Raw genomic sequence first — 27,905 nt, 5'->3', positions numbered from 1 at the left:
TTCATAATCAAAAACATTTTAATTTAAAAGACATTCTTGCAGTGTCCTTTCAGGGATATTTTGGACTGAATTGAAGTTCTTTTCATTCAGAGCGCTTAAAAACAATAAACATCTGCGTACATACGTCGTGTTTTTTGAAACACATTTTAAAGTTATGTAAAGACTCCTTGTTATAGAAATGGGAAATTAAACTGAAATCTTCACTTTATGTTTCTGTAAAAAAAAAATTGTTTTTAAAAAAGTGTGTGCTGCTCTTGTAAAACTGTGGTTTGAATTCCTCTTTAAATCTTGTACTTCATCTTCCCGGTCTTGCTGATGACACAGATATGCTGAAAGCAGAAGAGGCGGGAGAAGGAGAGAATTAGCTCTCGGGGCCACTGCCATGATAAATTGACTGATTCCCCCGCGGTGTGATTTTCGACCTTTGTCGAGAAAATAAATAAATAATAATAATAATAACTTTAGCGTCTGACGCTTTAATCTACGACGATGACGCGTTCATCAATCTTAACGTTGGACGACCGCCGGGGCTTCGACTCGTATTTCTGATAAGACGAGGAAGCTTTGACTCGCCACTGATAATGAGAGCCGTAACCTCCGCATTCCACAGGTCACGGTCCTGCAGACTTTTCGTGATGGATACCATCCCCCCACCCACCCCACTCCCACCCCTCCGCCCTCCCCACACACAACCACGCGGCAACCGAACAGTAAAGAAGAGGACTCGTGAAAATGCTGCGCTCCTGAATCAAAGCTTTACAGACGCGGGAGGTCGTTTTTTGTGTGTGTGTTTTTTTTTTTTTTAAACCAGCAGCGAAAAAGTCAGAAGAAAAAAAACAACAACAACAAAAAAAAACAGAAGAAATTCCAAACATGCCTTTCAGATATAAAAGAGGGGTTTGATTCGTTTTGGCCACAGTGGGAACGTTGATAAAAAAAAAAAAAAAGAAAAATGGAGCAACAGAATCGGCCCTTAAGAGTCAGAAATCACGACGTGCGTGACTGCAGACCAAAAAAAAAAGGAGGTTAAAACCGATGCTACGACGGGATCGAACGTCGACTCCAGGCGGCGACCGATAAGCTGGAATCGGACATTTATGTTACTATGTCAGATGTGGTTGTCATGGCTACCAAATACGACCATCCTACGCGGTGAACTCGTGCTGTCGCGGTTCGTCAGGACTTAAGACGACATACTTTGGTGATTGTAAATTCTGGTGCAAGTGTTTTTTGCCCCCCCCCCCCCCCCCTCTCCCACCCATTCGATCCCAGACAGATGAAAATGCTTAAAACGTAAAAACTTAAAAAGGTTTTATAGTTTGATCCGGTCGCAGGTAGAAATCTTACGAAACCACCTGCGCGGACGCGAGAGCCTCTTTGCCTACATGCAAAGTGCTCCTCAGGCGGGGAGGATACCTGTCAGGTGGGTTTAAAGTTTCAGGGAGAGGGAGTGCATGTCTTTGATTTACTGCGTTTACCCCCTCCCTCTCTCCCCCTCCCCCTCCCCCACCCACCTCGTCTCTTTCATCCCTTTTTCTCTCGGCCCTTTTTTTTTTTTTTTTTTTTTTTTTTTTTAAAGGTCATGTTGCAGCGGCGACAGCGAACTCACATTCAGGTCGCGGAAGTGCTCGTTGTAGTCCAGGGCGTAGCCGACGACGAAGCGGTTGGGAATCTCAAATCCGACGTCTGTCGAAAGCAAACGTGGACGTGAACGTTACGATGGCTGTAAATCTCAACATCAGACCGACAGACCGGAGGTTTGACGGCCTGTATTTAGGGTGAGGGTGCGAGGTGGCGTTAAAACAAGTCAATAAATGGCAAGCGTGATGGCTGACTGTACCCGTGCTAATTAAACAGCCTCGCCTGAAAACAAGACGTTTCTTTAGCTGAAGAAGTAACAAAGAAAAATCGAATGAAAATGAAAATCATGGACTCAGTTTCGAAAGGTAATCGCTTGAACCATTAGGCATCCCAGAAGTTGGGATTTTTTTTTTTTTTTTCTTCCATGTAATTCAAAGCTAAAAATGTTTGTAGCTGCAGTAGCATGAAGTTGCTGTTGGAGCAACTGGAGCTTAAACTACTTCTGACTGATGTCTCTCCTCTGTCGGGTCCAACCACGGAGGACCCTCCACAACACACTGCACACGGCTTTTATGTTCCCATTTTCATTCTCCGACTCGTATCGTCTGAGATTTACTGGAGAAGCTTTATCAGGTCGAGGAAAACATCCCTGAAGAGCTGGAGTGAAATGTTGGGGCTAAACAACAGCAGTTCAAAAACAGGAGATACTTACAGTCCGTCAAGCTTTCAGCCATGTTTGGGACCCTCTTCACCAGCAGCCTGAAACACAAGAAACAAGAACCTGTCCTTTTTTTAAATTTATTTATTTTTTATTTATGATTAAAGCTGAAGATCTTTATCGTGACAAACGGCAAGTAAAAGTCACTGATTCGATTTCTGCAGTGTCGTCACAATCCAAACTTTCAACGTGCCTGAGGGGGAAGATGTTTATCTTGTCGCTGTGATCCTGGGATGTGCGGACCGGAACAGAAATGAGATACCGACCGCAAACCTCCAGCGATATCCTCTCCTCGCGCACTCGTCACACGCTTGGCATTTCCCGGTGTGTGTGTGTGTGTGTATTTGTGTGTGTGTGTGTGTGTGTGTGTGTGTGTGTGGGGGGGGACGACACACACACAGGCGGCTGCAACACTTGGCTCACCCCGCGACCTTGACCATCTCGGGTTCAAAGGTCTCCACATGCTTCAGAAGGGCCTTCATGGTCTTTCCTGTGTCGACGATGGCCTGAGGGAAGGGAAGAGCAAAGGACAAGGAGGAGACGGTGAGGGGGGGGGGGGGGATAAAAAGACAGTGAGCTGTACAGATCGCTGAGTTTTTTGGGTTGTTTTTTTTTACACGTTTTCTATTTCTTTATTTTTACATTTTGAGCGACTAATGAGTGGACGCAGGAACATCTTCCACACGCTGCCCAGCTCACTTCTAAACGTATGCTTCTTTTTTTTGTTTTATCATGTCTCGGGTGGCGTTTCCATAAACAGGAAATTTCCAGTTTATATAAGAAGGACCACTGAAGGTTTTTCTGTGACATAAACTTCGAGATGTATTTGCTCCCAGAGATTAGTGTACACTAAAGCAGCTGCTCCAGACGATCTACAAGTGTTACAAATTTTTATTTATTTTTTTTCTCTCTTATCGTAAACAGCCTTTGTAAAAATGTGCCTATCTGGTTTTTTTTTTTTTTTTTTTACTCGAGTCCAGAAACTTTTAAACCTGAAACGTGATCTCAAGGAAAAAGAAACTTGTTCTTTTTGTCCTTTTGTGGACCAGAAATAAAAGAAGCAACGTGCAAAGAAATGATCACAAAGGCGTCAATAAAGGTGGTTATTTGAAGGAATTTGAAAAGGACAAAAAAAATAAAAAAATAAACGCTCACCTCAACGATGAGCACGCACTTTGTAGCATGTAAAAAGAAAGAAAGAAAGAAAAAGAAACACATTAGTGAAACATCACCTTTGAATTTGTTCCAGTAAAGTCAAAACAAAACAAAGACTGAGTTGTTTCCTGGCATTTCTTTTAAGATGGTATCTATAGCAACAATGTTGGCACTATGTTAACAAAAAACACAGGCGAGTCATTCTGTTCTCCAGAGTCATGAACATCCGTGTCTACAGTGAGAGAGAGAAGAAAAAGAAAAAAAAAAGTCACTTCTAAGCGTCCGGGGTGTTGCACACTTTTTCTGCTGCTGGATTTTCAAATGAATTCTTGTTCCCCTCGGCCGGCTCTGTGTGTGTGTGTGTGTGTGTGTGTGTGTGTGTGTGTGTGTGTGTGTGTGTGTGTGTGTGTGTGTGTGTGTGTGTGTGTGTGTGTGTGTGTCTTCTTTGTGAGCACACAGGCCCGAGAGTATCTATGGTTCGGGGAGAGTGATCGGAGAGAATGCAGGCAGCCGGCCAATAATGCTCCTGTTCTCCACCTGAACACTGTTGCGCAACACCCAGACACAGCGAACGGAGTCGAAGGGAAAGCGGTAGATCCGATTGGAAATCCCACGACACCACAGGTCTGTCAATCAAACGGACAACTTATTGACTTCGTATTTGATGAGAGAAGTTGAACGGGAGTCTATGGAGCTGGAGGCTTTTTGGAGCCGACCTCTGGTGGCACTCGGTGGTACTGCAGCCTTCATTTTGTTTTTGTTTTTTAGACCCGGAAGCTACGTCCACTTTTCACTTCTTTGTTAATGTACCGTTAAATGGATACTTGCACTATGAACTCCAGCAGCCTGAAAGCAGCATTTAACACTAACTGTATCGTCTCCAAAACAAGTACAAATATTTCATCCACATAATGCAATATAATGTCACCCGGGTAGAAACTGACAAGCGAGTTAAAAATTCGCGACGAGCTTCCGACAGATCGGACGAACGCTGTCGGCCGGCACAAAAAAACAAAAACCTGCTTGTGCCACCGATTCCAGTCAACATTTATTTTTCCCGAGCTGTAATGAAGCTGCCGTCATCGTCGCAGCTCGGATGAACAGATTTTAACGGCGCAGTGTCAAAAGCAACAGACACTCATCATCTGCCGGAGCCGTGATTCAGCTGTGACTCGGCATTTTCTCCGTGAAGCGTACGAAGACCGATGACTAATAATCTGGTTTTGTTTTTAATAATATTTGAGACTCGTAGGAGGTAATGAAAGCGTTGACTTCGGTGATTCATGTTTTCAGCGTAAAAATGCACCCGAGCTGAAGCAAATTTCTTCGACAGCTCAGTTCAAATATTTCCACGTGTTTTTTTTTGTTCCTTTTAAGCGTGTGAGCATATTTTTGTGCGCCCGGTCGAGCCGACTTGGTAACGTTTCAGTCGCCTGCCTTTCTCAGAAAACAAAAACAAAAAACTAATGTTGAGACTGGGGGTTAATTCGTCCGTGTCTCCCTTTTACAGACGCTCCCTTGCCCGGGAGTTAAACGGGGATGAACAGTCAGTAGAAATCTGTGTTCATTTGCCTGAAAATGTCTGATTCATGGCCGGGCCGCGCCGAAGGGCAAAACCACTTTAACAAAAGTGACACTCATGAGATATGCACAAGGAGGATGATTGTGAGGAGGAAAAATTCCAAAGTTGGAGCGTCTGGGTGCGGCCGGGGGTAAATCTGGGGCAGGAAAAGGTCTATTTGCAACAGTGTCCAATGTTAACCGAGTGCAAAAAGAAAATGGATCTGTAACATGTAAGCAACATGAGGTTATTCTCTTGAGAAGTAAATGAAATACTGAACCTGATAATCTACTAACATACTATTTAGCATGCGAGGAGAAGATTTAGCGCGTGAAATGCAGTATGTCAAAATTACCACCGCGTCCCGTCATATTTTGCAGTAAATGCAGGACGGCGAGCTTCTCTGGCCGTCACATCGGCGGAGTTGCCGAGAGACTCGGTGGCAACTCCCAAGAAGAAGAAGAAGGAGAAGAAGAAGAAGAAGAAGAAGAAGGAGGAGAAGAAGAAGAAGAAGAAGAAGAAGAAGGAGAAGAAGAAGAAGAAGAAGAAGAAGAAGAAGAAGAAGAAGAAGAAGAAGAAGAAGAAGAAGAAGAAGAAGAAGGAGAAGAAGAAGAAGAAGAAGAAGGAGAAGAAGAAGAAGAAGAAGAAGAAGAAGAAAGAGAAGAAGAAAGAGAAGAAGAAGAAGAAGAAGAAGAAGAAGAAGAAGAAGAAGAAGAAGAAGAAGAAGAATTCACAGGAAGCGTACTTGACCTTTGACCTTCCGGGTCAAATCCCTCGCAACTCGTAGCGCGACATTTTGAAGTTTGTTATAAAAAAGGAAAAGGATGCGATTCGGAACGAGGACGCTTCCTTTTAACGCCTCTTCGTCTTTCTTCTTCTCCTTCTTCCTTTTGTGGGCGGAGCGTCAGCGCCACCGACCCTCTCAGCGGCTCGGTCGACGCGTCTTCCGCAAAACTTGCCAAAAATGCGACCCGGCTGCAGCAGGACATCCCGGTACTTCCTGCATACTGCATTTCACGTACATAAATCTTTTTTTTCCGGCACACGTACCGGCACGGTAACGTGAGCGTCGGAACGCACAGCAAATGGCACGACACGTATGACCGAGAGGGGTCAGAGTTCACGACGGAGAAGTTTGTCCGAATTGTGTGCACACTACGTGAAACAGTACGTACTTTGTGAGGCTGGCTGCAGTACGGCCTGAAAGGGAAAAGAAAAAGTAGGCGATATTTGAAGCCCTGCATGGTTACACACACACACACACACACACACACACACACACACACACACACACACACACACACACACACACACACACACACACACACACACACACACACACACACACACACACACACACACACACACACACACACACACACACACACACACACACGCGCGCGCACAAACGCACAAACACACACCTTTCCACGGAGAAAAGACAGATCTCTGCTTCCTACGATGTGCAGGTCCTCTGTTGATTGGTCGTTCTGGGGAGACGAGGACAACGAGGGTGATGAGACATATTTTAGAAGTGCAGCAGTTGAAAATGTACTTTTGTGACTGTACAGCTGACTCCTGTTTCAATAAGTCACAATAAATGACCTTTCACGTAAATTATTATTATTTTTTTTTAAATGGTGTATATTCTGTGTCCAACACTGAAGACAGAAGTATGTGCAGCATTAATGCAACAAAAACACATTTCACAACGACTACGTGGTCAAATATCTCCAACGTCAACACGCGTCGTCTGTCCCTGCGGGGAAGCCCCGCAGCTTTTTAAAGATCGGCCGCTTTGAAGTCGGCTTCGGGTCGGCTGCAGATGTATGACTCGGATAAGAGCAGCAAAATAAATAGATCCCAGCCCCTGGGTGGGTGGGGGGGGGAAAGTCACATGACTCCATCATGACCAGCCAGATTGACGAACGGGCATCATCACTCCAGGCACCGTGTCCCTCCCAGTGTGAGCGACTGCAGCTTCACGCCATGTTGTTTGTTGACATGGAAAATGGAAATGATGACGTTTTCATACTTTATAACTTTTTTATATTTATTTATCAACTTTTTTTTAATTTTTTTTAGCAATTCAACATATACATTTTTTTGGGCTTACAGTTTTGATTGTTGTCACTTTTGTATTTTTCCTTTTTCTACGGCGAGCTGCTGCATACAATCGTAATTCATTTGAATTGCTCTGTCCGTGTAAACTGACATGTTTTGGTCATTTTATCCCGTCGGGAGGTAAAAACCCTTGGCGTGTTTGCCTTTTAAGAAGTCACGTAACGTCACAACGAGGCCTCGCCGTGGTTTAACACGCTTTAACTCAACTAAGTCTGTCCCGAAGCTACTTCAACCTCAGTGAAAGCGGGTCCTAGAAAATAAAATAAATAAGAAAAAAAAAAAATCTCCAGTCCCCCACTCCTCCAGTGCGTTTGGATACGGAGTGAAGAAATGTGACCACATGCAGAGAAATATAAGTCCGATCCTCTCAGTGCCAAAACACACCACAGTATAACAAGTGACTGTTGCTGACGACCGCAGGCGTGATATCATTGTAAACATTTCCCTCCCAGAGTTAAACTCCTCCGTTTTATACTTTCCAGGTGTTAAGCGTTGTGAGCTGTTTCTCTTGGCAGCGGCGGCCGCGACAATTAGCGGTCTGGTATTTTTTTTTCACGGGCCGAGCTCTGCAGTCGGTCCGTAATTAATCGCGCTTGAGGTGTCCCGCCCGAGTGGGATCGTTCCTCCCTAAACATGAACACCGGCGACATCTGGTGGCTTACAGCAGAAACAATCTGATCCATCCCAGACTCTGCATTAAGGTTTGTTTAACAGAATTGTTTTGATCCAATTCATCTCTATGATGTGGAGAAAATAAATAAATAAATAAATATGGGGAAAATGCTCTTTAAATTTCCAGACATCCTCACATCGCTGGTTGTGTCCCTTCCAACAGTTAAAACCCCAAATAAATTCAGTTCACCGTCTTATAAAACGGAGAAATTCAAGATTAAAAGATGCAATATATAAGATATAAGTTTTGAATTCTATATATTTTGATCACTTATTTAATTCTCTTTTATTTTAGTATTTAAAACCAGTCAATAATTGGCATTTTCACTCAATAAATCAATCATTTTCCACTTTAAATGTACATTTTGGGGACTTTTTGTTTTACTCTGTGTGAGAGCTGGCAGAAAAAAAAAAATGGAAAGAAAGAGGGGATTACTTGTAACAAAGGTTTCCAGCTTGACTCAAACGAGGGACTTTACAGTCCCCTAAATGCCCGGAGCATGAGGGCGCTGCTGAAACAAATGGTAACGTGATAAGTCACACTTCGTCGCAGGTCAGGTGGCTCGATGTCTGATCTCCAAGAACCGTAACGTGCCGACTTAAAAACCTCCTTTGTGTCATGCAGGGTGTTTTTTTTTTGGTGTGTTTTTTTGGCCTCTGAAAACAAAAAAGTACTTTTACTTACCAGGTAGCTCTTCAGCCGGATGAACTCCACCCGCGTCTCCAGGTAACCGCCGGAGTTGCGTCCCAGGACCTTGATGAACTCCACCAGATCGGCGCAGAACTTGTAGCCTCCCTTCAGGACGCAGAGCACCATGATGTTGCTGTCCCCGAAGTCATCCATGATGTAGCGGGCCAGACGCTCCGTCCTGCAGGACAAAACCACGGCGTCTCAGAATCCATCCAAGACCCAATCCGCACGTGTGTGTGTGTGTGTGTGTGTGTGTGTGTGTTCTCTCACCTGTTCATGACTACCCCGTGTGGGATGTAAACGCTCTCGATGTCTTCGTGGTAGTGCTCGGGGTAGGTGAACAGGTCCAGACTGTAGCCCGGCCAGTCATCCTTAATCTAGGATGGACAGATTATTGTTATCATCCGCATCACTTTGAACATTGTTGTTCTAGGAGCTCATGTAGAGGAATTCTAAAAACGAAAACGTGAAGCAGCTGAAAACTGAGCTGTTTGTTTTGCGTTTTAAATTGTAACGAGTATGAAAACTTTGACGTGTCAGTGGACTTTAAACGAAGCCACAGTGTTAACTCATGATGACGTTTGCTTTTTTTTAAGTAAACAACCTTCAACCTAAATAAAAATGTTTCACATGTTCGACTGAGATTAAAAGTGCAACAAGTTTTACCTTTTGGTACATCATGTTTTAGTATTTTATGTGATTTTTAAATGTATTTTATTCTTTTTTTTTATTGTCCCTCTATACGTTTGTAGTTGGTTTTACTTCTTGGAATATCATTCTTCTCCATTTTAGTATATTATTTATCTTTTATTAGAATATTATTGAATTATTCATTTACTTGTCCATTGATTTATAAATTGTTATTTAACTTTTAATTCTGCCTCTGGTGTTTCCTTATTACACATCAGAGTGACAGATAGCGTATCTTGAGTTCCTCTGTTCTTGTTTTATCTATAAGTTAGTCATTTCTTGCTTCATGTGTGGACGGGAAGGGAAACGGGAGTGTGTGTGTGTGTGTGTTAGGGAGGGGGGGGGGCATGGCAGGTATACAAATACAGCCTGATTGATTGACTGATTTAAATTGTCCAAGAAATGAGGATACAAAGTCATGCAGGCACTTAAAATGTAAAAATTCTTATTACAGCTTTTGTTGACTTTTAACGAAATAAAATTATTCGGGCTTGTAAACAAATTAAACCTTTTTTTGTTTGTTTGTTCTTAAAAGCTGCCTCCAGTGACATGAATAAATCATGACTTCAAGGAATTCATTGAGGAAAAACAACACTTCTAACAGAAGAGCAAATAATTAGCAAAAGTAAATCATTGTGTTGATGTTGTGTCCAAAAATACTTGTACTTAATTTGTTTTGTTTTTTTCAAAATTCTGAATTAGATATTTTGACTTGCATACCACAATTCCTCTTTTCCCTCCGGTGTTGTCCATCTGCAGAAGCGCCGAGAAGGTGAAAACTACAGTCCTCACTGGGGTCAAGTTTTAGTCTTCAGGATCAACAACCTTCAGTAGGAAACACGCACAGAAAGAGCTGACTGTACAAATCATGGCTTTTTTTCACATTTTTTAAAAATCTTCCTCCGAGTGACACACGAAGAAGATATAAGACAAGATGATTAAATATTCCCACTACTGCCTGTGCATATAAACTACAACAACCAGCTCCACATCATCACTTACTGTTTTTGTTGTTGTTGTTGCCTTCTTCTCGTTGGCGCCGGAGAAAAAGATGGCAAAAATAAAAAAAGAGATATCCAGAAGACTCGTGGCCGGCCACGCGCGTCGCCGCCGAAGTCACGCTCGAGTCATTTGCGTAAGAGGAAAGCGTTGTTTTAGATAATCAGCTTCATGTGATGCTGGGCCGGCTAGTGGCCGCATCACAGGCCACTGCGGAGGAGGGGGGGAGGACATAATCTCTAGTCTGGTTCTAATGCAGTCAATTTTTTTATTAAAGTCAGACTGGAACGGATTTTTTTTTTTTTTTAAAGGATACTGACATGCTGACATTAATTTTGCAACATAAATTTCTACGAAAATGTGAAGCTCAAATTGTAACATCGCTCAAAGAAATTTCAGATTTTCCTTCAAATATTCAGTAATACTGCGGAGAAAGTACAAATTATTTCCCGCCGCCGACATGAGGATGTCCGTGAAATATCGAAGCTACCGGCCGCACGCTGACGTCACATCTGGTTTAGATTTACACGATACAGAAGACAATTCAGAAAGATTTCAGTGATCCTACAGTACTTCATTTGTCACTACGGTCTGGTTGACGCACAGAATACCGGAGTTACATCACTAAAATGTCAAATGACTCAAAGTTATATCATTTTACAATAATCATATTATTTTGAAGTTGAAGTGTCGGATCTGATTTAGAATTAAAAACACACACAGGCTAAATAGACTAAGTTAAGGGTTCAGGCCTCAAAATACAATGAGTGGATTATCTTTACGTAATTCACGAGAAATTGCACTTCAGTAGATTCACAGAAAACAGGAAAACCTGCAGAAATGTCCTTCGTTTTAATTTCTATCATGTGATTTTTCAAATGTAAGGAGGAGCGTAAAGACATTCAGTGCCGTAACTTCCGGTGACCTCCGAGGTTGTTTTTTTTCTAAACGTCCTAAACGTTGGGCTTGTAGAGAGTTTTGAACCTCTCGAAGAAGGTGATGTCCTTCTCCAGCTGCTTCATGGATTCCTCGAGTCTCTGCTTGCGGGCTTTCTTGGACAGCGTGTCGATGAAGAGAGACAGGCCCTGGTACTCCTGATGCAGCCGGTCCCACTTCTCCTTCAGCTTCTGGAAAATGTGGATTCACGGGGGTGAGGGGGGGGCATGTCACAAGACAGCAAACACGTCAACGTGATAGTCAGCACTTTAAAAAAAAAAAGAAGAAGATTTGTTTCCAGTAAACGGGACATCAATCAGAGGTGCCGTCTGTAATCGAGGGAAACTATTGTGGTAATTGTCGAGTGCTGATGAGAAATATTTTCATTTTCAAGTGGGGACATGTTTGTGCAGTCACACTCTTACAAGCAGTGCACTCCCAAAAAGGTAAAACATCTCTTATTGGGCTTCGCGTACTCTGCCCGCCCTCTTTTTAAATACATACAGTACAAGCAATGATCAGCTATTAAAATCAAGTTATTGGTACCGAGAGACGAATCTTTCTAAAGACTTTAAATACATGAAATCTTCAAAATCCACGTGCTCCTCCGGTCGTTCAAGAAGTCTGCATGATCCCCCCCAATCTCCCCCCTACTGTTTTAGGGAAAGAGCTGCCATTGGGCAGCCGTGTGCGTGTGCATGTGCATGTGCGTGTGCGTGCGTGTGTGTGTGTGTGTGTGTGTGTGTGTGTGTGAGTACCCCCAGGATGGCTTGTCGCTCCTCGTCCGACATTTGCTTCATGGCGACCTGCTCTCGTTGTTCTTTTAAGAAGTCGTCGTACTCCTCCAGAGCCCGGCGCTCTTCCTCGCTGCGCTGCTGCAGGTACGCGGGAACTTCCCCGTAATCCTGCAGGTGATTGTTTATCAATAAATATGAAAAGGAACTTTTTCCTAAAGGTTTGACTTTTTCCCTCCCATTTCAATACTGTCTTAGTGATATTTAACTTTTTTTTTTTTTTCCCTAAACTGACTGAAGGAAATATTGTGAGTTGTATTGTTGAAAAAACAACAACAACAACAACCTTTTTCATGATGTATTTGGGGACGAGTCCAGAGTTCTCAAGCGGCTGCTTGTGTCCGTTGCTGCTATCGACACACGCAGGCCGCGGCTTCATCGGCCCCGGGATGTTGGTCTTTGTAAAGTCCCTCGTGGTTTGAAGTCCCATCGGCGGGTTGTCTGACCTCCTGGGCACCGGCGGTTTGCTGCCTCGGCAAGTGCAGGTCTTTTGAAAATCTTCTGCGCGCATTGATTCTGAAACAAAAAAAAACACAAAAATATGAAGGCAAGCATCTCACTTTTTACCCTTTCAAAAGGCACTTAATGACAAAACAGACAGAGGGACTCACGCTCGGGCAGTTTGGGCTCCTTCGAATGCTTCTTCAGGTATTTATCCGGGGACGGCACCTCCACTTTAGCCGGTCCCATCCCTCTCCTCGCATCCTTGTTCACCTTGCTCTCGAGAACGGCCGCCGAGTGGAACCTGGACACGTACCTTCGGAGAGAGCACATTTCAGACTTTTGTGAATTAAATAAAACGTTGTCGTCGTGTATTTTTCATACCTAAATAAAACACACAGGAAGAGCAGATCCCATTGTAATTACTGGCAGTGTGCAAACACACCTGTGCACACCCTTCGGCGGAAACTCCCCCTCTTGGGACTTAAGTGAGGCATACAAATGAAAACCTTATCTGTCATAACACTAAAGACGGGTGAAACACATTGGATATTGAAAAGAAAACACATATTACAAAAAGGAAAACACCTTTTCCAAGAATTTCTCAATTTGGGGTTAGTTCATCTACCTACACAGGATTTTAAACACTAAGTAAATTAGGTTTTGAGAGGGATCAAGTTTAAGCCATCACAAATCATAGGAGAGAGAACAAAAAAAAAGGTTGTTTAGATATCTCTTATATTTAGTTTATATCAAAATAAAGTCAAATAAGATGACGGTTAAGAGCAGAAAACCAGTAAAACTACTAATTGCATTGCAAAAAAAAAAACGCCAACTTTTATATTAGCCAAATACCTGATATCCTATCTGGTTTGAGTTGTCAAATTCAGGGTAAAAAAAAAAATAATAATAATAATATTATTTGGGTTTAGTTAGTTAGGCTAACTAGCTGAGATAACGTAAAGTAACCAACCGTGGCGGTTGTTCACATTCACTCTCTTCTTTGGGAATGAGGTTGTAGACGCTCTCTCGTGGATGAAAAGCTTTAGGCATGTTTGAACTTCTTCAGTCTTTTGAATAAATGTTCAAAACGACGCGGTAGCTCCAATAAAAAAAAAAACAGAAAAGAAAAAGAAAAAGAAAAAGAAAATGCACTCTGACCAGGCCAAATACGACTGCTGGCAAGTTGCTGGGCAACCAGTGACGCAAACGTTGCACTCGCGTACAGTCGGAAATCTGCGACTTTTCTGCAATTCCGTCTTCCGTTTCACATCTGAACCGCGCACATGTAAAGTTCACATGCTTAAGCCTTAAATTCTGTTGAACTCAGTCTTCTTCATACACCTCATTTCATTTATCCTACTAAAAAAATAAAAATAAAAAAGTGCTTCTTTATGGTGTATTATTATTTTTTTATAAGCATATCTGTCGCTTGATTTTTTTTTTATTTTTATAGATCAGCTGCCATAAAAAAAAATTGTTTATGGCCGAATCTTTTTGCGCGTATCTTTTTGTCTGATGACTGCAAGGTTTTATTCGCTGTTTCGATATCAACGTCCGTCAAAGAGATTTCCGAGCACCGAAGTACAAAGGTCTTACGTGCACTTGAAAGCAGCACAGGGCCACTCGTACAAACCAAATACAAACCGACATCGCGAAAAAGAAAAAGAAAACAAACACCCATCGTTTCAAATTACTGCACAGGTTAACGAAGGTTGCCTACTTTCTTGAGTTAGACTACTCGGGTCATATTTATCACGGTTTATTTTCGTAGCAAACTCTTATCATTCGTCGCGTAAAAAAAATAAATAAATAAAATAAAATTGTCCCTTCAGGCTCACCGTAGTTATTTCTGGCTGCTGGGTAGCTTCGGTCGAGCGTGCGGAGCTTTCTTGTTTACACTACGTGTATGTATACAAACGTTATAAACACAGACTCGACTAAGACATTCATTAACGGGTTTGAAGTACCATTTCACGTGAGTGTCGTGCCCATAAAATTTAAAAAACAAAACAAAACGACAGCTTGTTAAATGTTCTGGCTGCAAAACACGTGAAAGTTGTCGCAACCTTTTTTTTATAACAGCGTTTCAAAAACAAATAATAATAATAATAAAAAAAACACGTTGGAACTTTTAACAGAATGAATTTTGCCAACACTGTGTCCAAAGTGCATGGCACGAAAATGCAGCCTATTTTCTGCCTTTAAAGGACATTTTTACACGTATGCAATAGACCAAAATCCGACTCGTCCTTATTATTTTATTGGTTTTTAATCATATAACTCATAAAACAAGTACGTTATAAATTGTTCCTTGTGAGATTCCTGTTTTTGTTTTTTTCTGGTTTACTCTTCAGACAAAACCTAGTAAAATTGGGATTTCTTTTTTTCCCTTAAATTTGTTGATGTATTTTAAATGCATTCATGTAGTGCTGCTCTTTAAAACATTTAGGATTGGTTTGTTCACATTATGGATTTAGACATTAAAAAAATAAAGCAAATGAGAGTAATAGATGCGTGTTTGTTGTTGAATACTTACTTTTCTATCTGTTTAAAAAAACACACACACAAAAAAAACCACATTTTCCGGAGCCGTTGGAGTTGAACTGAAATTATATTTTCTTTTTCACAGGAGACGAGGCTGCTGTCATTTTCCCAGTCCTGAATGGGTTTACTGAATGCAAGTCGGCGTGCAGTCGGAGCTGCCAGATGCTGCCCGAGTCCACTTTCAACACCCAAATCATGGCTTTCCATCAAAACCGCCCTCCCGGGGGACAAGAACATCCTGTTGATGGGCCCTCCCGGAGCAGGGAAAACCACAGTGGGGAGGATAGTGGCTCACAAACTGGGCCTGCCTGTCGTAGACGTCGACGATGACGTCTTGGAGACGACGTGGAAGATGCCCGTGGCCGCCAAGCTGGCGTCAGTCGGTGGAAAGCGTTTCCTGGAGGAGGAAGGTCAGGCTTTGCGCAACTTCTCCGCCTCCGGGTGCGTCGTTTCCCTGACCGGCTCGAACCCTCTGCACGCCGAGGCCATGCGGCACGTCAAAGAGAGCGGCCTGGTCGTCTACCTGGACGTGGACGGCGAGGACATCGTGCGGAGGCTCGCCGCGATGGAGGTGAACCGGATAGTGGGGCAGGAGGAAGGGGTGCCCGTGAGGGACATTCTGCTTCACAGGAAGCGCTTTTACGAGAAGTGGCTGGACGTGCGGGTGCTGTGCGGAACCGGAGACACGGCGGAGGAAGTGGCGGAGAAGGTGCTGAAGGCCGTGGAGCGATATCAGAACCACGACGAGGAAACCTACGTGTCGACCAGGTGTGACGGCGCAGCGCCGCCCCATCGGAAAACGTACTTCGGCGACGTGGTCGTCGAGGGTCTGGCCGCGGACGGAGGCCTCTACGTTCCCAAAAACGGCTTCCCGAAGATGGACGCACGCGAGTGGCTGCGACTAGTGGCCATGTCTTACCCCGAACGAGCTTTAGTTTTACTCGAAAAGTGCATCCACCCGCTGGACGTCTCCGCTTTGGACCTGAGGACGATGGTGTTCAACGCGTACGGGTCAAACTTCTCCAGCGAGGCCGTGGCCCCCGTGAGGCACCTCGTCCGCAACCAGTACGTTCAGGAGCTGTTTCACGGCCCCACCGCCTCGTTCAAGGATCTCGCGTTGCAGCTGATGCCTCAGCTCTTCGCCCACTGCCTCCCGCCGATGTGCAACTACCTCGTCCTGGTGGCCACGTCCGGAGACACGGGCAGCGCGGTGCTCAGCGGATTCGGCAGGCTGAGCGGCGCCGACAGACACAGGACGGGCGTGCTGGTGTTTTTCCCCGAGGAAGGCGTGAGCGAGATCCAGAGGATCCAGATGACGAGCTACACGGAGGACAACGCCCGGACGGTCGGCGTCCTGTCGGACTTCGACTTCTGTCAGAGGAGCATAAAGAGGATGTTTGGAGAGTCGGGGCTGACCGGGCACCTCGCGGTGGAGTACGGGACGGTGCTCAGCACCGCCAACTCCATCAACTGGGCTCGGCTGCTGCCACAGGTGGGTCGACGATCGCCGAGCGGTGCTGCAAGAAAAGAGTATTTTATTTTATAACGGGCTTCTTTTTTTTTTTTTTTTTAGCAACAGAGATTTTAACTTATATTATCAAATATTGTCAAATTTGGAGGTCATTAAATGCACCACATTGGAAGTGAGGCATTTAAAGAACACCGAGTGGTCCTACAGAGGACCCGATCGCAGTGATTCACAACACGACTGAGACACGTTGATTTTTGCCACTTAAAAAGCTTTGAAGTCTTCGCCAGGCAGCAGCACTATTTATTTTAATTTTTTTTTTTTAACCGTGTCCTCCTCTCGCAGGTGGTCTACCATTCCTCGGCCTATCTGGATCTGTGCAGAGACGGAGTTATCGAGTTCGGGGAGCCCATCGACGTTTGCATCCCTACCGGCAACTTCGGCAACGCCATGTCGGCCTTGTACGCCAAGCAAATGGGCGTCCCGATACGGAAAGTCATCTGCGCGTCCAACCACAACCGCGTCGTGGCGGACTTTTTCGCCACGGGTGAGTACGACCTGCGGGGACGCCCTCTGAAGCCCTCCCGCTCCCCGGCTATAGATATCCTGAAATCCTCCAACCTCGAGAGGTTCATCCACCACGTCTCGGGCGGAGACGGCCGTCTCGTCGGGGACCTTTTCGCCCGCTTGGACGGGCAGCGGCGCTTCCGGGTCCCCGAGCCTCTCCTCGGCAGGATACGGCAGGAAGCGCTGGCCGGCTGGTGCTCCGAGGACGACTGCCTGGCCGCCATCCGGGGCGTCCGCGCACAGACGGGCTACGTCATGGACACGCACACCGCCGTGGCGAAAGTCGTGGCCGACGGGCTGCAGGACGGCTCGTGCCCCGCGGTGCTCTGTGCCACGGCTCACTGCGGGAAATTCGCTCCCGCTGTGTTCAAAGCTCTGCAAATCCAAAATATTCCAGAGGATCCCGTTGAGCAGCTGGAGAAGCTGGAGCTCGCCGCGCCGCGGCCAGAAATGCACACGGAGATGATGAAGCGCTTGAAGGGAAGTGGCAGGAGGCGACACGCGGTTTGTCAAGCGGATTACGGTGCGTTGGTCGAAGAGGTGGAGAGCATGATACACGACTCCTTCTTGAAAGTCATGTAGAGTTACGCCAGCTGTTTTGTTAAATTCGCCTGAAATTAACATGAATTGAAATCAGAATTGATCGCAATTTGTCATGAATTCCAATACATGGAAAACATTTCAAGCAAAACGACCTGCACTTTATGTAGCGCCTTTTTTCACACAATGACAACAGATCGGGGAGCAACTTGTGGTTCAGCGTCTTGCCCGAGGACACTTCGGCACGTGGACGGGAGGAACCGGGGGGGGGGGGTGTCAACCCGCCGACCTTACGATCAGTCGTCAAAACCGTGCTGCAATCTCAGCTACAGCCCCGCCCTCTTTGAAAAGATATAACGTCTGGAGCTCCCCGTCTGACAGTAACGTAAAGGACTCTAAATATAGTGAACACTTAAAATGATAGTGATTTATTTTTACATGACCCCATCCACAGCAGTACACGACTTGGCTTCCGTGCCGGTACTAGAGACAGATAAGTACCTCATTCAACCCCATTTCTAACAATCCCAACTATCCCTTTTAAAAATGATAAATGAAAAGTGCCGGCTAAAAGCTGGCTTCATCGTGAAATTGCCATAATTCAAGAGGCCATATCCTGCCTGAACCTTCGGGATCGGGAAAAATGAACATGTTCACTGTGATTATACTGTAATAGAGCATTATCCTGTTTTATTACTCAAGTTATTGATTATGCAACATTTCTTAAAATGATTATCTGAAGTCCTGGCCCACTAGATGGAGACGTCTAGCCCTTGGGCCACTACTGCAAGGGAAAGACTTTTTCGTAACAGCATGTGGGTATTCCTGTTACGGGGAAGGTCAAAGAGACGAGACGATTATCTTAAATTTCATACTTGAACTGTGAGAGTTTATTTTTGTGTGATATTTTCCTCAATATCTGTACAGGTTCATCGTGTCCTTGATCAACACGTTAATACAATAATAAATGTTGACAGCAATAAAGCACTGTTTTATTTTACCTCATTCTTTTGTGATGACTTTGCACTTTCCTCTGCTGATGTGAATTCATCTGAAGGGTAGTTAGAAAACCACGTTGCTCTTTTTTTTTAAGCTTACATGTCTCGGGGGTCTGGGTGGTGGTGGTGGTGGGGGGGGATTGTGCAACCTCCAACGTCAACACCATCCGTAACGGGAGCGTTCAGAAATTAATCCTGTCTCAGCGGCCATCAGTGGAGTCATTTAAATCCAGGTGCTGCCTCAGCAGCCACGCGAGGTGGGGAGGGGGGAGGGGGAGGGGGGGGAGGGGGGGGCAGATACGTTTTCATAGATCTCCAGGATTGCTTATGACTGCAGTTGTGAAAATAGATGGAGAGAGTCAGGCCAGATTTGACGAAGCACTCTGCCGGCACGCCCTCTGATCTGGATCGCTGTTGCTCTTTGCGAGTAGTGACAAGAAAAGTGGTTCCTTCAAGTTTTTGGTCTTTTTAAAAAAAAAATTATAATTGTTAATTTATACATAGCTACATTAAATTGGCATGTGGACATGAGACTTTAGATTAAAGACGGACTAAAATCAAGTAAAGTTCTTTATGAAAAATACGGTTTCAAATTTAAAAAACTGGTGATATGTAAATGTTGTGTTCCCAAGTGACCAAAATAATCTGTAAACCCTCTTTTTTTTTTCATCCCAGACCACCATGTTTCCTTAAAGGTAACCAAGTCTTTCGTGCTTTAACCGTCGCCGTGTCACACCTCCGGCTACACCCGAGTGTGTTCATTCTTCCGTGCTTACGCGATGACTGATCACTTCTTCTGCTCTGCATGAATATATTACATAGTACACCGTCACATACTTGTCGGCTTCTTTGTACCGACTTCTGTGCTCGTTCTTTCTCCCCCTTCCTGCCCTCTCCGTGTCTGTGTTGTTTTTTTTTGTTGTTTTTTTCTTCGGCGAGAGCGTCGGCCTTATTAATCAAGCAGCGTGGTAGGTGGATGTGAAGAATGGGTGGGTTAGGAGTCGGGAGGCGGAGGAAAGGTGGTGGTGTGCAGTTGCACGGATGTGTGCGAGCGGAGGGGGGGGGGGAGCCAGCTGTTGCTCGGCACCAAGTGACCCATGGCTGGGTGAGCAAGGATAATTGCAGGTACCAGCCTGTTCCCATCTCCTTAATGTGAACCTGTGGCATAATGGAAACTGCTCTGTTCACAGTGGAGGGAAATAGAAAAGGGAGAGGAGGAAATTAACGCATCGGAGGAGTTTGGAAAGAAGATCTGGTGAACCGGCGTTGATTTAAAGGTTCTGCTCATACAAGTTTCCCGCCTCTTTCTGTTGAAATCCACCTTGTTATCACGAGTTGAGATTTAGATGCAGCTGACAAACAGGAACTGCCAGATCCTCCGAACCACAATCGCTGTAAATGGACATATTTCAAATCTCATTAAAAGTCCTTAACTTGTAAGAATGATGGCAATTCATCAAATATTTACTTTTTTTTTTTGTATGTAGTCAAATGGTCAATCATGAATAAAAAGTATCATCACAACGCTCTGAATGCTTCAGGACCAAGTTCTGCTTGGAAATTGTGAATCCTTCAAGTTATCGTTTTTTACACCCAAATTCCCAGAAAAAAAAATAGGACCTCAAACAGTTTTCTTTTATTGCTGCAGATTTCACAATCTTATAGTTTCTTTAACGAATTTAAGTATATATTGGGTTGAATTTAGATGTTTGGCAGACATATTATTTTCTACCAGTACAATTAAGATTCCTGCCTTCTTATAGTTAAGTCAAATTTTCGATAAAAATGTGAATTAAAAAAAAAAAAAAAAAGGTAGTCATTTGTTCTGTAAGTTACTTTCCTAAATGAATTGGATCCATTGAGCTTCAAACCGTCCCCAGAAGAAAGTCATTAGCACTGCTTCAGTGTAATTCTACTGTCCCCTCATGGTTTAAATAAATGCCATTACTGAGGCTCCTCCACTCTGCCAAGAATGAAACCCACAGGGGGAAACAGTTAATCCTCGTCCGTCTTGGCACGAAAAATTAGAAGATGTAAAAAAAACAAAAACAAATGCTGGCATAAAAGTATCGGCGCTAAATTATTGCGACTGAAGTCGAGGTAAAACACTCGCCCACCGCTGCAAAGACGCGAAATTCCTGGCAGCTCGCCGAGCGCTTTAACGGACACAATCATCAGCGTTCGGGTTGGAAACCAGTCATAACGGATGTTTAACAGACCGTTTCTCTTTGTTTCCCATGTATTGGGAGAAAAAAGTCTTATTACATCGTACATGTTTATATTTAATTTATATTTATTTCATGTTCCGTTAAAGAAAACGTCGTCATGATTTCTTGTAAAGCTTGAAATGAGCTCGACTAAAAGAAGCCGATTGTTCTGCGCCGAAACGAGACGGCCGTTCTGATCTCAGTTGCTTCTTTTGTTTTTTTCCAGCACTGTTATCACGAGAGCGTAGTGAGATGTCCCCCCCCTCCATGATCAATGGTTTCTTTCTGGAAGCAAGAGCGGAAACAATCAGCACTCAACATCTCAACATCGTGTTCACCCGAAGGCTTCCCAGCTAATTACCCAAGACATTGATTCGCACCCCAACGTACCTCTACAAAGTGTGAGGAAGAGGAGGGAGAGAATAGGAGAGCTAATGAAGGTGTCAACAGGAGCTCACTACCCGAAGATAATTGTAATTGGAGGAAGGGATTGAACTCATTTGCATTTTGATGCAAACTCAGGGGCTGAACAATACACATCGGCGCCTATCTACCGTTAACGGTCTTTGATAAGCCCACAGACGGAAAGCAATGATTCAATCCAAGGTGAACAAAATAACTGAAGGGAGAAGGGGGCGGGGGGGGCTGAAACAGATTGCTTTTAACCGATGCCTCCATCAGGCTCCTGGCGACCATCTGCCAGAGATCTTCTCTCTTCTCTTTGTGATGAAGGAAAGAGAATCCATCACTCGGAGAATGAGAAATCAATGACCCCCCGAGACGGCTCCGTGTGAAATGAGATATGAGCCTCGCCTCGCAGGAGTCGGACTGACAGTTGACTGACAGGGGTTAACTGACAGGAAGGCTGGCTGGCCTGGAGGTGTAAAAACGGACCCTCTCGGACTTCTCGCTTCAAATATTCAGAGTCTCGAAAGGTTAAAATGCTACATGACGATTGGGGGCGTTGATACATGGAGGGCAGTTGTAAGCTTAGTTCCCAACGTAGTCCTGTAAATCACCAAAAGCTTCTTGACCCCTTCACAATTGCAACGCCGTACGGTATTTATGCATTTTACAGTGGTATAAGTAGCAGATGTACCACTTGAAATATGAAGTATTTGTTGAAGCAACAGCTCTTCTGATTTCAGTCAAAGGTTGAAAAAACTGGTCCAACAAATCCTGGCCACGCTTCATACTGATGTCTTTTGATGGTTATTATTAGGTATAAAACTTTTACCAATTGCTATGTGAGAATGTGTTAAAGGGAATGGTTTTGGTTTACTTTCCAAGGTCTTCCTAAAATTCCTACGTGCAAGAATGTCTAGCTTTAATCGTGGAGAACTTGATTACACAATAGATTTACTGTTGTCACTGTTTGGCTACACGAGTCATAGTAGTTGAACTTTAACCTTCAACGAATGAAACAGCTTGAGGTGTACTTCTCTGGATTTTTATTGCCTGCAATATGCAAGCATGGAATCATATCTCTACAAACATCACCAATGACGAAATACACACTAATTTACTCAAATAGTTACTTAGTAATGAAACCGGTGGCATTTTAACATCGTAAAGTAATAAAGTGGGGCGTCTTTGCAGGCGACTTTCTGTAACTTGTAACAAGGTCACGCTGTGTTCTGGGAAATCTTGTGCTCTGTTTGAGAGTTGTTCTAATTCCTACTTTATCATTTGAAAGATCCCGCCTTATCATTTTATAGTAATGGAAAAGCACTAGATAACCAATGGCCCTAAATACCCTGTCGTTTGATTTCCTGGTTGAAGGCGTGTTTGGAGTGGCATGATAATTGTCGCACCCTTTATAAGGATGCAATTCCTCCACATCCGTGCCAACGGAGTCTGAAGATGGGCTGCAGACGGACAGACTGCATCGCCAAGCCTCTGTCGGGCCTTTTTAAAAAACTTGGCTCGGCGGTGGGCTCCTGGCCGTTGTATTTTTTCATCATTCCTCTTTTCCTCTCGGCGGCACTTGGCGGAGGCTTTGTTTTTCTCAAGGACAGCGAGGACAATGATCTCGAGCGTCAATTCACACCCAGGAAAGGACCCTCGAAGGTAACGAGAGCTTTCGTCACGGACAACTTCCCCAACAATGACTCCATGTTTTCCGAGGAGAGGATGTACGACAATGGGAACTTTGCATCCCTCATTGCCGCGTCGACTAATAACTACAATGTGCTCGAAGATCCTGCCTTCGAGGACATCATGAGACTCAACAATAAGATCCTGAATATCACTGTGGACAACGGGAGGCTGGGATTCAGTGATTTGTGCGCCAAAGCCAATGGAGAATGTGTCTCCAACGCCATCCTGGAAATTATGAGCTCTAACGGCACCGATCGGACTGGCATCACCTACCCAGAACATCTGCACAGGTCCAGCTCGGTCTTCCTGGGTTCTGTTCTGGGCGGTGTCGTTACGGATGCCAACAGCACGGTCAAAAGTGTTCGCGCTGTGAAGCTCTTCTACTACTTGGAGAAGCAGGAAAGGACAGCCGAAGCCTCAAAGTTATGGCTGAGAAGATTTAAAGCGCTCGTATCAGAGGAGACGGACAGCAAACACATCGATGTATGTATCACACGGCTACTCATGTTTCATTATAATGAGGCTTAAAAACAACTGCAGAGACTCAAAACGACCGCAAAGAGACACAAAAGAGATGGAAAATAATGGCAAAGAGATGCTAAATGACGACCAAGACACAAAATTTATTAAAAGAAAAAATGACCAAAAGACAATAGAAGATTACACAATCTTAATCAGTCTCTAACGAGAGTCACTACAACCTGTAATTTAAGAAACTCTTTATGACAAACAGAACGAGTTACAGAAACTACCAGAAAAAAAACAACAGTTTTACAGAACAGTGTTGGGACTCCTCATTCAGAGACGTCTTCGGGGATAAATTACACCTTGAAACCATTCAAACACTTCAAAATTGTTTGCAATAATTAGGTTTAAATTTCTAAAAGTCAGTTCAAGTGTGAGTAATCAAGACTTTCTTTCCAGACATCGTAGTGGACAAAGAACTATTAAGAAAGCATGCATTTACTTTTACAGGAACTAAAAAAAAAAAAATAGTTTATTCCATCTCATGCCACTAATATCTAAAGAGCTGCCACTGACCAAGTTGAATTCCTCTCTATTGTTTCTTTTTTTTTTAACCACCCGAGGAGTGTTCTCTACAAATATATGCACCCATTTATCCAAACACTCTGCATCAAGGCATTTTGAAAGTCTGCCAGGGAATAGCAGGAAATCAACAACTGAAGTATACCTGAGGCAGGTTGAGACATAAATTGTAACACGCGATTATAAAAAAAATAACACTTTGGTTACACTTAATACTACAAAACGGATGATATATATAAAAAAAAAAACTGTCAATGATGATGGATTATCAGACTGTTGAACTGTTGTACTGTGATTTTGAAAACGTTAGCCTCTAAAACAAGTGCAGGTAATGTGTGATTAAAGCTACGCACATCTTTACAGTTCCAGTAGGGTTTTTCTACACTTCCTTTCGAGTGAAAATACAAGCAGAGCTGTCGGACTGGTCTAATTGCCGTCGTCGCTCACGTCGGCATCTTTCTTGCTGTGCTTCGGTTGTAGGTGTCCTACTACACCTCCAAGTCTAAGCAGGAGGAGATCAACAGTCACACCACAGACGGCTTCCCTTTGTTCCTCATCACTTACACCTGTGCCATCACCCTCTCGGTGATATCCTGCCTCAGGTAAGAGGTGATCAGCGAGTGTCACACGGTGAGCGATTTCCTGACTGCGGGCCAAGTCCTGGACACGGAGAGCTTGTTGTTTTATCAATGTGAGGGATGCCGCAAAGACACACGCCAGGTTTGTCTGGAGTGGCGTGTCGCAAATAACAATTAAGTCTTGTTTTAGTTACTTGATCTGTTATTTTTTTTAGTTTATGTTTGGCTTCTATAAGTTGTACTTTAAAGTATAGGGACTTCTTATTTGTCTTAGACAGCTGGATTGTAAATGCACCGGAAGTGGACAAAATAATAGGAACACCTGATAATTTAATACAGACCAATGAAAGAACCATCAGAAGTTATATAATTAAAAAAAAATTGAGAGCTGTTCAATAACTGAACCTTCAGTGTCCCATAATATAGATAATTCAGGTCTTTGTTTACTATATTTTGACCTTGTTAACAATTTCATTTATTTGGTCCCAAAAGGCTTTATTAAAGAAGAAGAAAAAAAAAAAGTAAGTTTAGAATTTGGCGAATTTTACAAACCAACCAGAATTTGTTTTAATTAATTTGTCATTATTTTTTCATTTTTTTTTTTATAAACACTCACATTTGTCCATTAAAACTGAAGCTGCAGCGATATGTTAGCATCGTGCTAACTACTGCTAACAGTCTGGCAGGCACTGAAACCTTTTGTACTTGTAATACTTGTTGCTGCACTTTGTTTTTGTTTTTTTGTACCAATTTAAGACCAAAAAAAATATAACGTCTCAGTATGCTAAACTAAGCTAAGCCACGCCGCTGCTGGTTCCAGCTTCATACTATTCCCCTTAATGAGATGAATACATTCATATATTTCCCGAAGCTCAAATTGTTCCTTTCCTAAAAAATAATATTGTTTTTGTTGACTTTTAATGAGTCTCTCGTGTATAAAAGTATACTTCAGTGTAGTTTAATATAATATCTCATTAACTACTTTAAATCGAAACGTTTGAACCTGGTTTTGGCTGTAAATAATGATCTTTGTTTTAGTTTTTTTTTTAGTTCCACAACAAAAATAAAGTCTGCATTTAGTTACCCACCAATAAGAGGGATTATTTTGTGGCTGCTGCGGTTTTGTCGAGATAAAATGTTTGGAAATATTGTCCCTATCTTACAGTGTATTATCTTTATTAGCTGCTTGAATTTGGTTGCATCACCGTGTCTATCTGTACCTCCTTGGCAGATGGGACAATGTGAGGAACAAGGTGTGGGTGGCCGTCTTCGGCGTCCTCTCCTCCGGTCTGGCAGTTCTCTCCTCGTTTGGCTTGTTGCTTTACATCGGAGTGCCATTTGTAATTACCGTCGCAAACTCTCCTTTCCTGATACTCGGTGAGGGCAAAAAAAATAAAATAAAGCACTCTTGGCTTCCTCTGTTTGACAAGTAGTCCATCACGCTTTATATAAGCACGAGGATGGCATTTTTTAAAGATTTTTGATGCAAGATGTTAAACGTCTGCCAATTTTTTTTTTTGTGTCCAGGAATTGGACTCAACAACATGTTTGTAATGGTGTCCGACTGGCAGCACACCCACGTGAAAGACCCGGTGCCCAAGCGGCTGGCTCACTGTTACGAAGAAGCCGTCATGCCCATCACCATCACCGCCCTGACCGACGTCCTCAAGTTCTTCCTGGGCGTCACGTCCGACTTCCCGTCGGTGCAAAGCTTCTGCCTCTACACCGCCACCTCCGTCATATTCTGCTACGTCTACACCGTCACTTTCTTCGGCGGCTTTCTGGCTCTGAACGGGAGGCGGGAGGCTGCCAACAGGCACTGGCTGACCTGCGTGAAAGTACCCTCGGACAAAGCCGACCGCCGCCTTGACGTGTACAACATCTGCTGCGTGGGGGGCGACTACGACGAGAGCACTGGAGCGGAGAAAAAACAACCGGCGAGTAATTTCTTTAAAGATTACTACGGCCCGTTTTTGATCAAGCCCTGGGTCAAGGGAGTGGTGATCTTCCTTTACGTGGCATATCTAGCTGCGAGTATTTATGGATGTTTCCACATTCAGCAGGGGATTGAGCTGCACGACCTGGCTGCCGACAACTCCCACGTTACGAGGTTCAACAGGAAGGAAAGGCAGTATTTCTCTGACTACGGTCCATCTGTGATGGTTATTGTAAATGAGGCGTTCCCATTTTGGGATAAGGCGGAGAGGACTCAACTTCAGGCCTGCATGGACGACTTTAAAAGGTCTCCGTTTGTAGACGAGGACATCTACACGTCCTGGCTGGATTTTTATTTGTCGTTCGGACGAGAGAAACGTTTAAACCTCGACGATAAAGACGTCTTCCTCAGAAATCTACCAGAGTTTTTCCATTTATTTCCCTTTTTCCGGCAGGACGTGAACCTCACCGGAGACGTCATCTCTGCATCCCGGTTCTTCGTACAGACCGTTGACCTCGCCAACGCCAGCACGGAAATTCTCATGCTCAACGGACTGACGTCCACCGCGGGCGGATGCCGCGCGGCTTCTCTATCGGTCTACAACCGGGCCTTCATCTTCTACGACCAGTACGGCGTGGTCGTGAGCAGCACGATCAAAAACGTGGGCGTGATCACCGGCGTGATGCTGCTCGTGTCCCTCCTGCTGATTCCGAACCCTCTCTGCTCGCTGTGGGTGGCTTGCTCGATCGGCTCCGTGACGGCGGGGGTGAACGGCCTCATGGCGCTCTGGGACGTCAGCCTGGACTCCATATCCATGATCATCTTCACCGTCTGCATCGGCTTCACGGTGGACTTCTCCGCTCACGTGGCCTACGCCTTCGTCTCCAGCGAGGAGCCGCGTGCCGGCGACAAGGCCGTGGACGCCCTCACCCGGCTGGGTTACCCCATCCTTCAAGGCGCCCTGTCCACCATTTTAGGGGTGACGGTGTTGGCCACGTCCGAGTTTCACACCTTCAGAACCTTTTTCAAGATCTTTTTCCTCGTCATGATCATCGGCATGTTGCACGGCCTCGTTTTCATCCCCGTGATGCTGACGACATTCACGGGCAGCTCGGAAAAAGACAAACCCAAAGAGGAGAGTTTGAAAGTGAGCAAATTGTGACCGCCGCGGGCAAAGTTCAACATTTTAAAGGGGATTGCTTCGAATTCCGGATGCCACAAAAACAACATTTCCTTTGAAAGAATGAGAAGTCAGTAGAAGCAGTTTCTTAATGCTACTATTTTAAGGTTTCTGATCATTGAAATTGATCTAAATATCAAAACAAATTGTTTGTTACTGTATACTTGTTAACTTAATCAATTTGCTTAATGGGTCACGATTTCCAGTCATTTTATCATCATCCTCTTTTTTATGTTCATAATTCAATCACAGTTAATTGGAGCCGTGTACTATTTTCAGTTTTTTTTTACTTGACAATAAAGTGACAAATGACACAATCTTCCCCATTTTATTTTGGTGTTGATGAAAGTAACGCGAGTCTCATCGCAGAGTGTT

At 44.1% G+C, this 27,905-nt stretch overlaps 4 protein-coding genes across 5 annotated transcripts; 2 read left to right on the top strand and 2 right to left on the bottom strand.

Moving 5' to 3' along the window:
• Positions 1-10,290, bottom strand: prtfdc1a (phosphoribosyl transferase domain containing 1a). Its single transcript, XM_069696559.1, has 10 exons — positions 10,195-10,290; positions 9,913-10,017; positions 8,773-8,879; positions 8,497-8,680; positions 6,440-6,505; positions 3,455-3,472; positions 2,723-2,805; positions 2,294-2,340; positions 1,610-1,686; positions 1-329 (listed from the first exon to the last, which is right to left on the bottom strand). Exons 2-10 carry the CDS (start codon positions 9,943-9,945, stop codon positions 282-284), a joined length of 663 nt encoding a protein of 220 aa, XP_069552660.1. The 5' UTR covers positions 9,946-10,017; positions 10,195-10,290; the 3' UTR covers positions 1-281.
• Positions 10,291-10,396: 106 nt separating this feature from the next.
• enkur (enkurin, TRPC channel interacting protein) lies at positions 10,397-14,300 on the bottom strand. 2 transcript variants are annotated; one of them, XM_069696555.1, is made up of 5 exons: positions 14,204-14,300; positions 12,533-12,678; positions 12,208-12,437; positions 11,886-12,032; positions 10,397-11,318 (listed from the first exon to the last, which is right to left on the bottom strand). In XM_069696555.1, the coding sequence occupies exons 2-5, from the start codon at positions 12,609-12,611 to the stop codon at positions 11,145-11,147; spliced, it is 630 nt and encodes a 209-aa protein (XP_069552656.1). In that variant the 5' UTR covers positions 12,612-12,678; positions 14,204-14,300; the 3' UTR covers positions 10,397-11,144. The 2 variants fall into 2 exon arrangements, with proteins under 2 accessions (XP_069552656.1, XP_069552655.1); XM_069696554.1 differs by lacking the exon at positions 14,204-14,300 and adding an exon at positions 13,336-13,548.
• On the top strand, positions 14,052-18,489 carry LOC138619758 (threonine synthase-like 1). The gene is made up of 3 exons (XM_069696485.1): positions 14,052-14,076; positions 14,995-16,401; positions 16,723-18,489. Exons 2-3 carry the CDS (start codon positions 15,028-15,030, stop codon positions 17,524-17,526), a joined length of 2,178 nt encoding a protein of 725 aa, XP_069552586.1. The 5' UTR covers positions 14,052-14,076; positions 14,995-15,027; the 3' UTR covers positions 17,527-18,489.
• A 4,063-nt stretch (positions 18,490-22,552) lies between these two features.
• Positions 22,553-27,606, top strand: LOC138619756 (patched domain-containing protein 3-like). Its single transcript, XM_069696483.1, has 4 exons — positions 22,553-23,272; positions 24,317-24,438; positions 25,646-25,791; positions 25,942-27,606. Exons 1-4 carry the CDS (start codon positions 22,553-22,555, stop codon positions 27,510-27,512), a joined length of 2,559 nt encoding a protein of 852 aa, XP_069552584.1. The 3' UTR covers positions 27,513-27,606.
• Positions 27,607-27,905: the final 299 nt, after the last annotated feature.

This window comes from Brachyistius frenatus, unplaced genomic scaffold, assembly GCF_029030835.1.
Source record: "Brachyistius frenatus isolate BFR_SWC_R1_liver_20210118 unplaced genomic scaffold, ASM2903083v1 Contig_21, whole genome shotgun sequence".
In the NCBI taxonomy this organism is placed as follows: domain Eukaryota; kingdom Metazoa; phylum Chordata; class Actinopteri; family Embiotocidae; genus Brachyistius; species Brachyistius frenatus.
The sequence above is the reverse complement of the archived record's forward strand: the minus strand, read 5'-3'. Positions and strand labels throughout refer to the sequence as shown.

What these genes read in the sequence shown, in the direction of transcription:
- prtfdc1a (XM_069696559.1), bottom strand. Translation starts at nt 9,945, where the DNA reads ATGGACAACACCGGAGGGAAAAGAGGAATTGTG. An exon ending in GAGATGGTCAAGGTCGCGGG is followed by an intron (nt 2,341 to 2,722) that starts GTGAGCCAAGTG and finishes CTTGTGTTTCAG; the next exon opens with GCTGCTGGTGAAGAGGGTCC. An exon ending in AGCACTTCCGCGACCTGAAT is followed by an intron (nt 330 to 1,609) that starts GTGAGTTCGCTG and finishes TTCTGCTTTCAG; the next exon opens with CATATCTGTGTCATCAGCAA.
- enkur (XM_069696554.1), bottom strand. Translation starts at nt 13,415, where the DNA reads ATGCCTAAAGCTTTTCATCCACGAGAGAGCGTCTACAACCTCATTCCC. An exon ending in GGAGCCCAAACTGCCCGAGC is followed by an intron (nt 12,438 to 12,532) that starts GTGAGTCCCTCT and finishes TTTTTGTTTCAG; the next exon opens with AATCAATGCGCGCAGAAGAT. An exon ending in AGCGACAAGCCATCCTGGGG is followed by an intron (nt 11,319 to 11,885) that starts GTACTCACACAC and finishes CACATTTTCCAG; the next exon opens with AAGCTGAAGGAGAAGTGGGA.
- LOC138619758 (XM_069696485.1), top strand. Translation starts at nt 15,028, where the DNA reads ATGGGTTTACTGAATGCAAGTCGGCGTGCAGTCGGAGCTGCCAGATGC. An exon ending in GGGCTCGGCTGCTGCCACAG is followed by an intron (nt 16,402 to 16,722) that starts GTGGGTCGACGA and finishes CTCCTCTCGCAG; the next exon opens with GTGGTCTACCATTCCTCGGC.
- LOC138619756 (XM_069696483.1), top strand. Translation starts at nt 22,553, where the DNA reads ATGGGCTGCAGACGGACAGACTGCATCGCCAAGCCTCTGTCGGGCCTT. An exon ending in CGGACAGCAAACACATCGAT is followed by an intron (nt 23,273 to 24,316) that starts GTATGTATCACA and finishes CTTCGGTTGTAG; the next exon opens with GTGTCCTACTACACCTCCAA. An exon ending in TCGGTGATATCCTGCCTCAG is followed by an intron (nt 24,439 to 25,645) that starts GTAAGAGGTGAT and finishes CCTCCTTGGCAG; the next exon opens with ATGGGACAATGTGAGGAACA.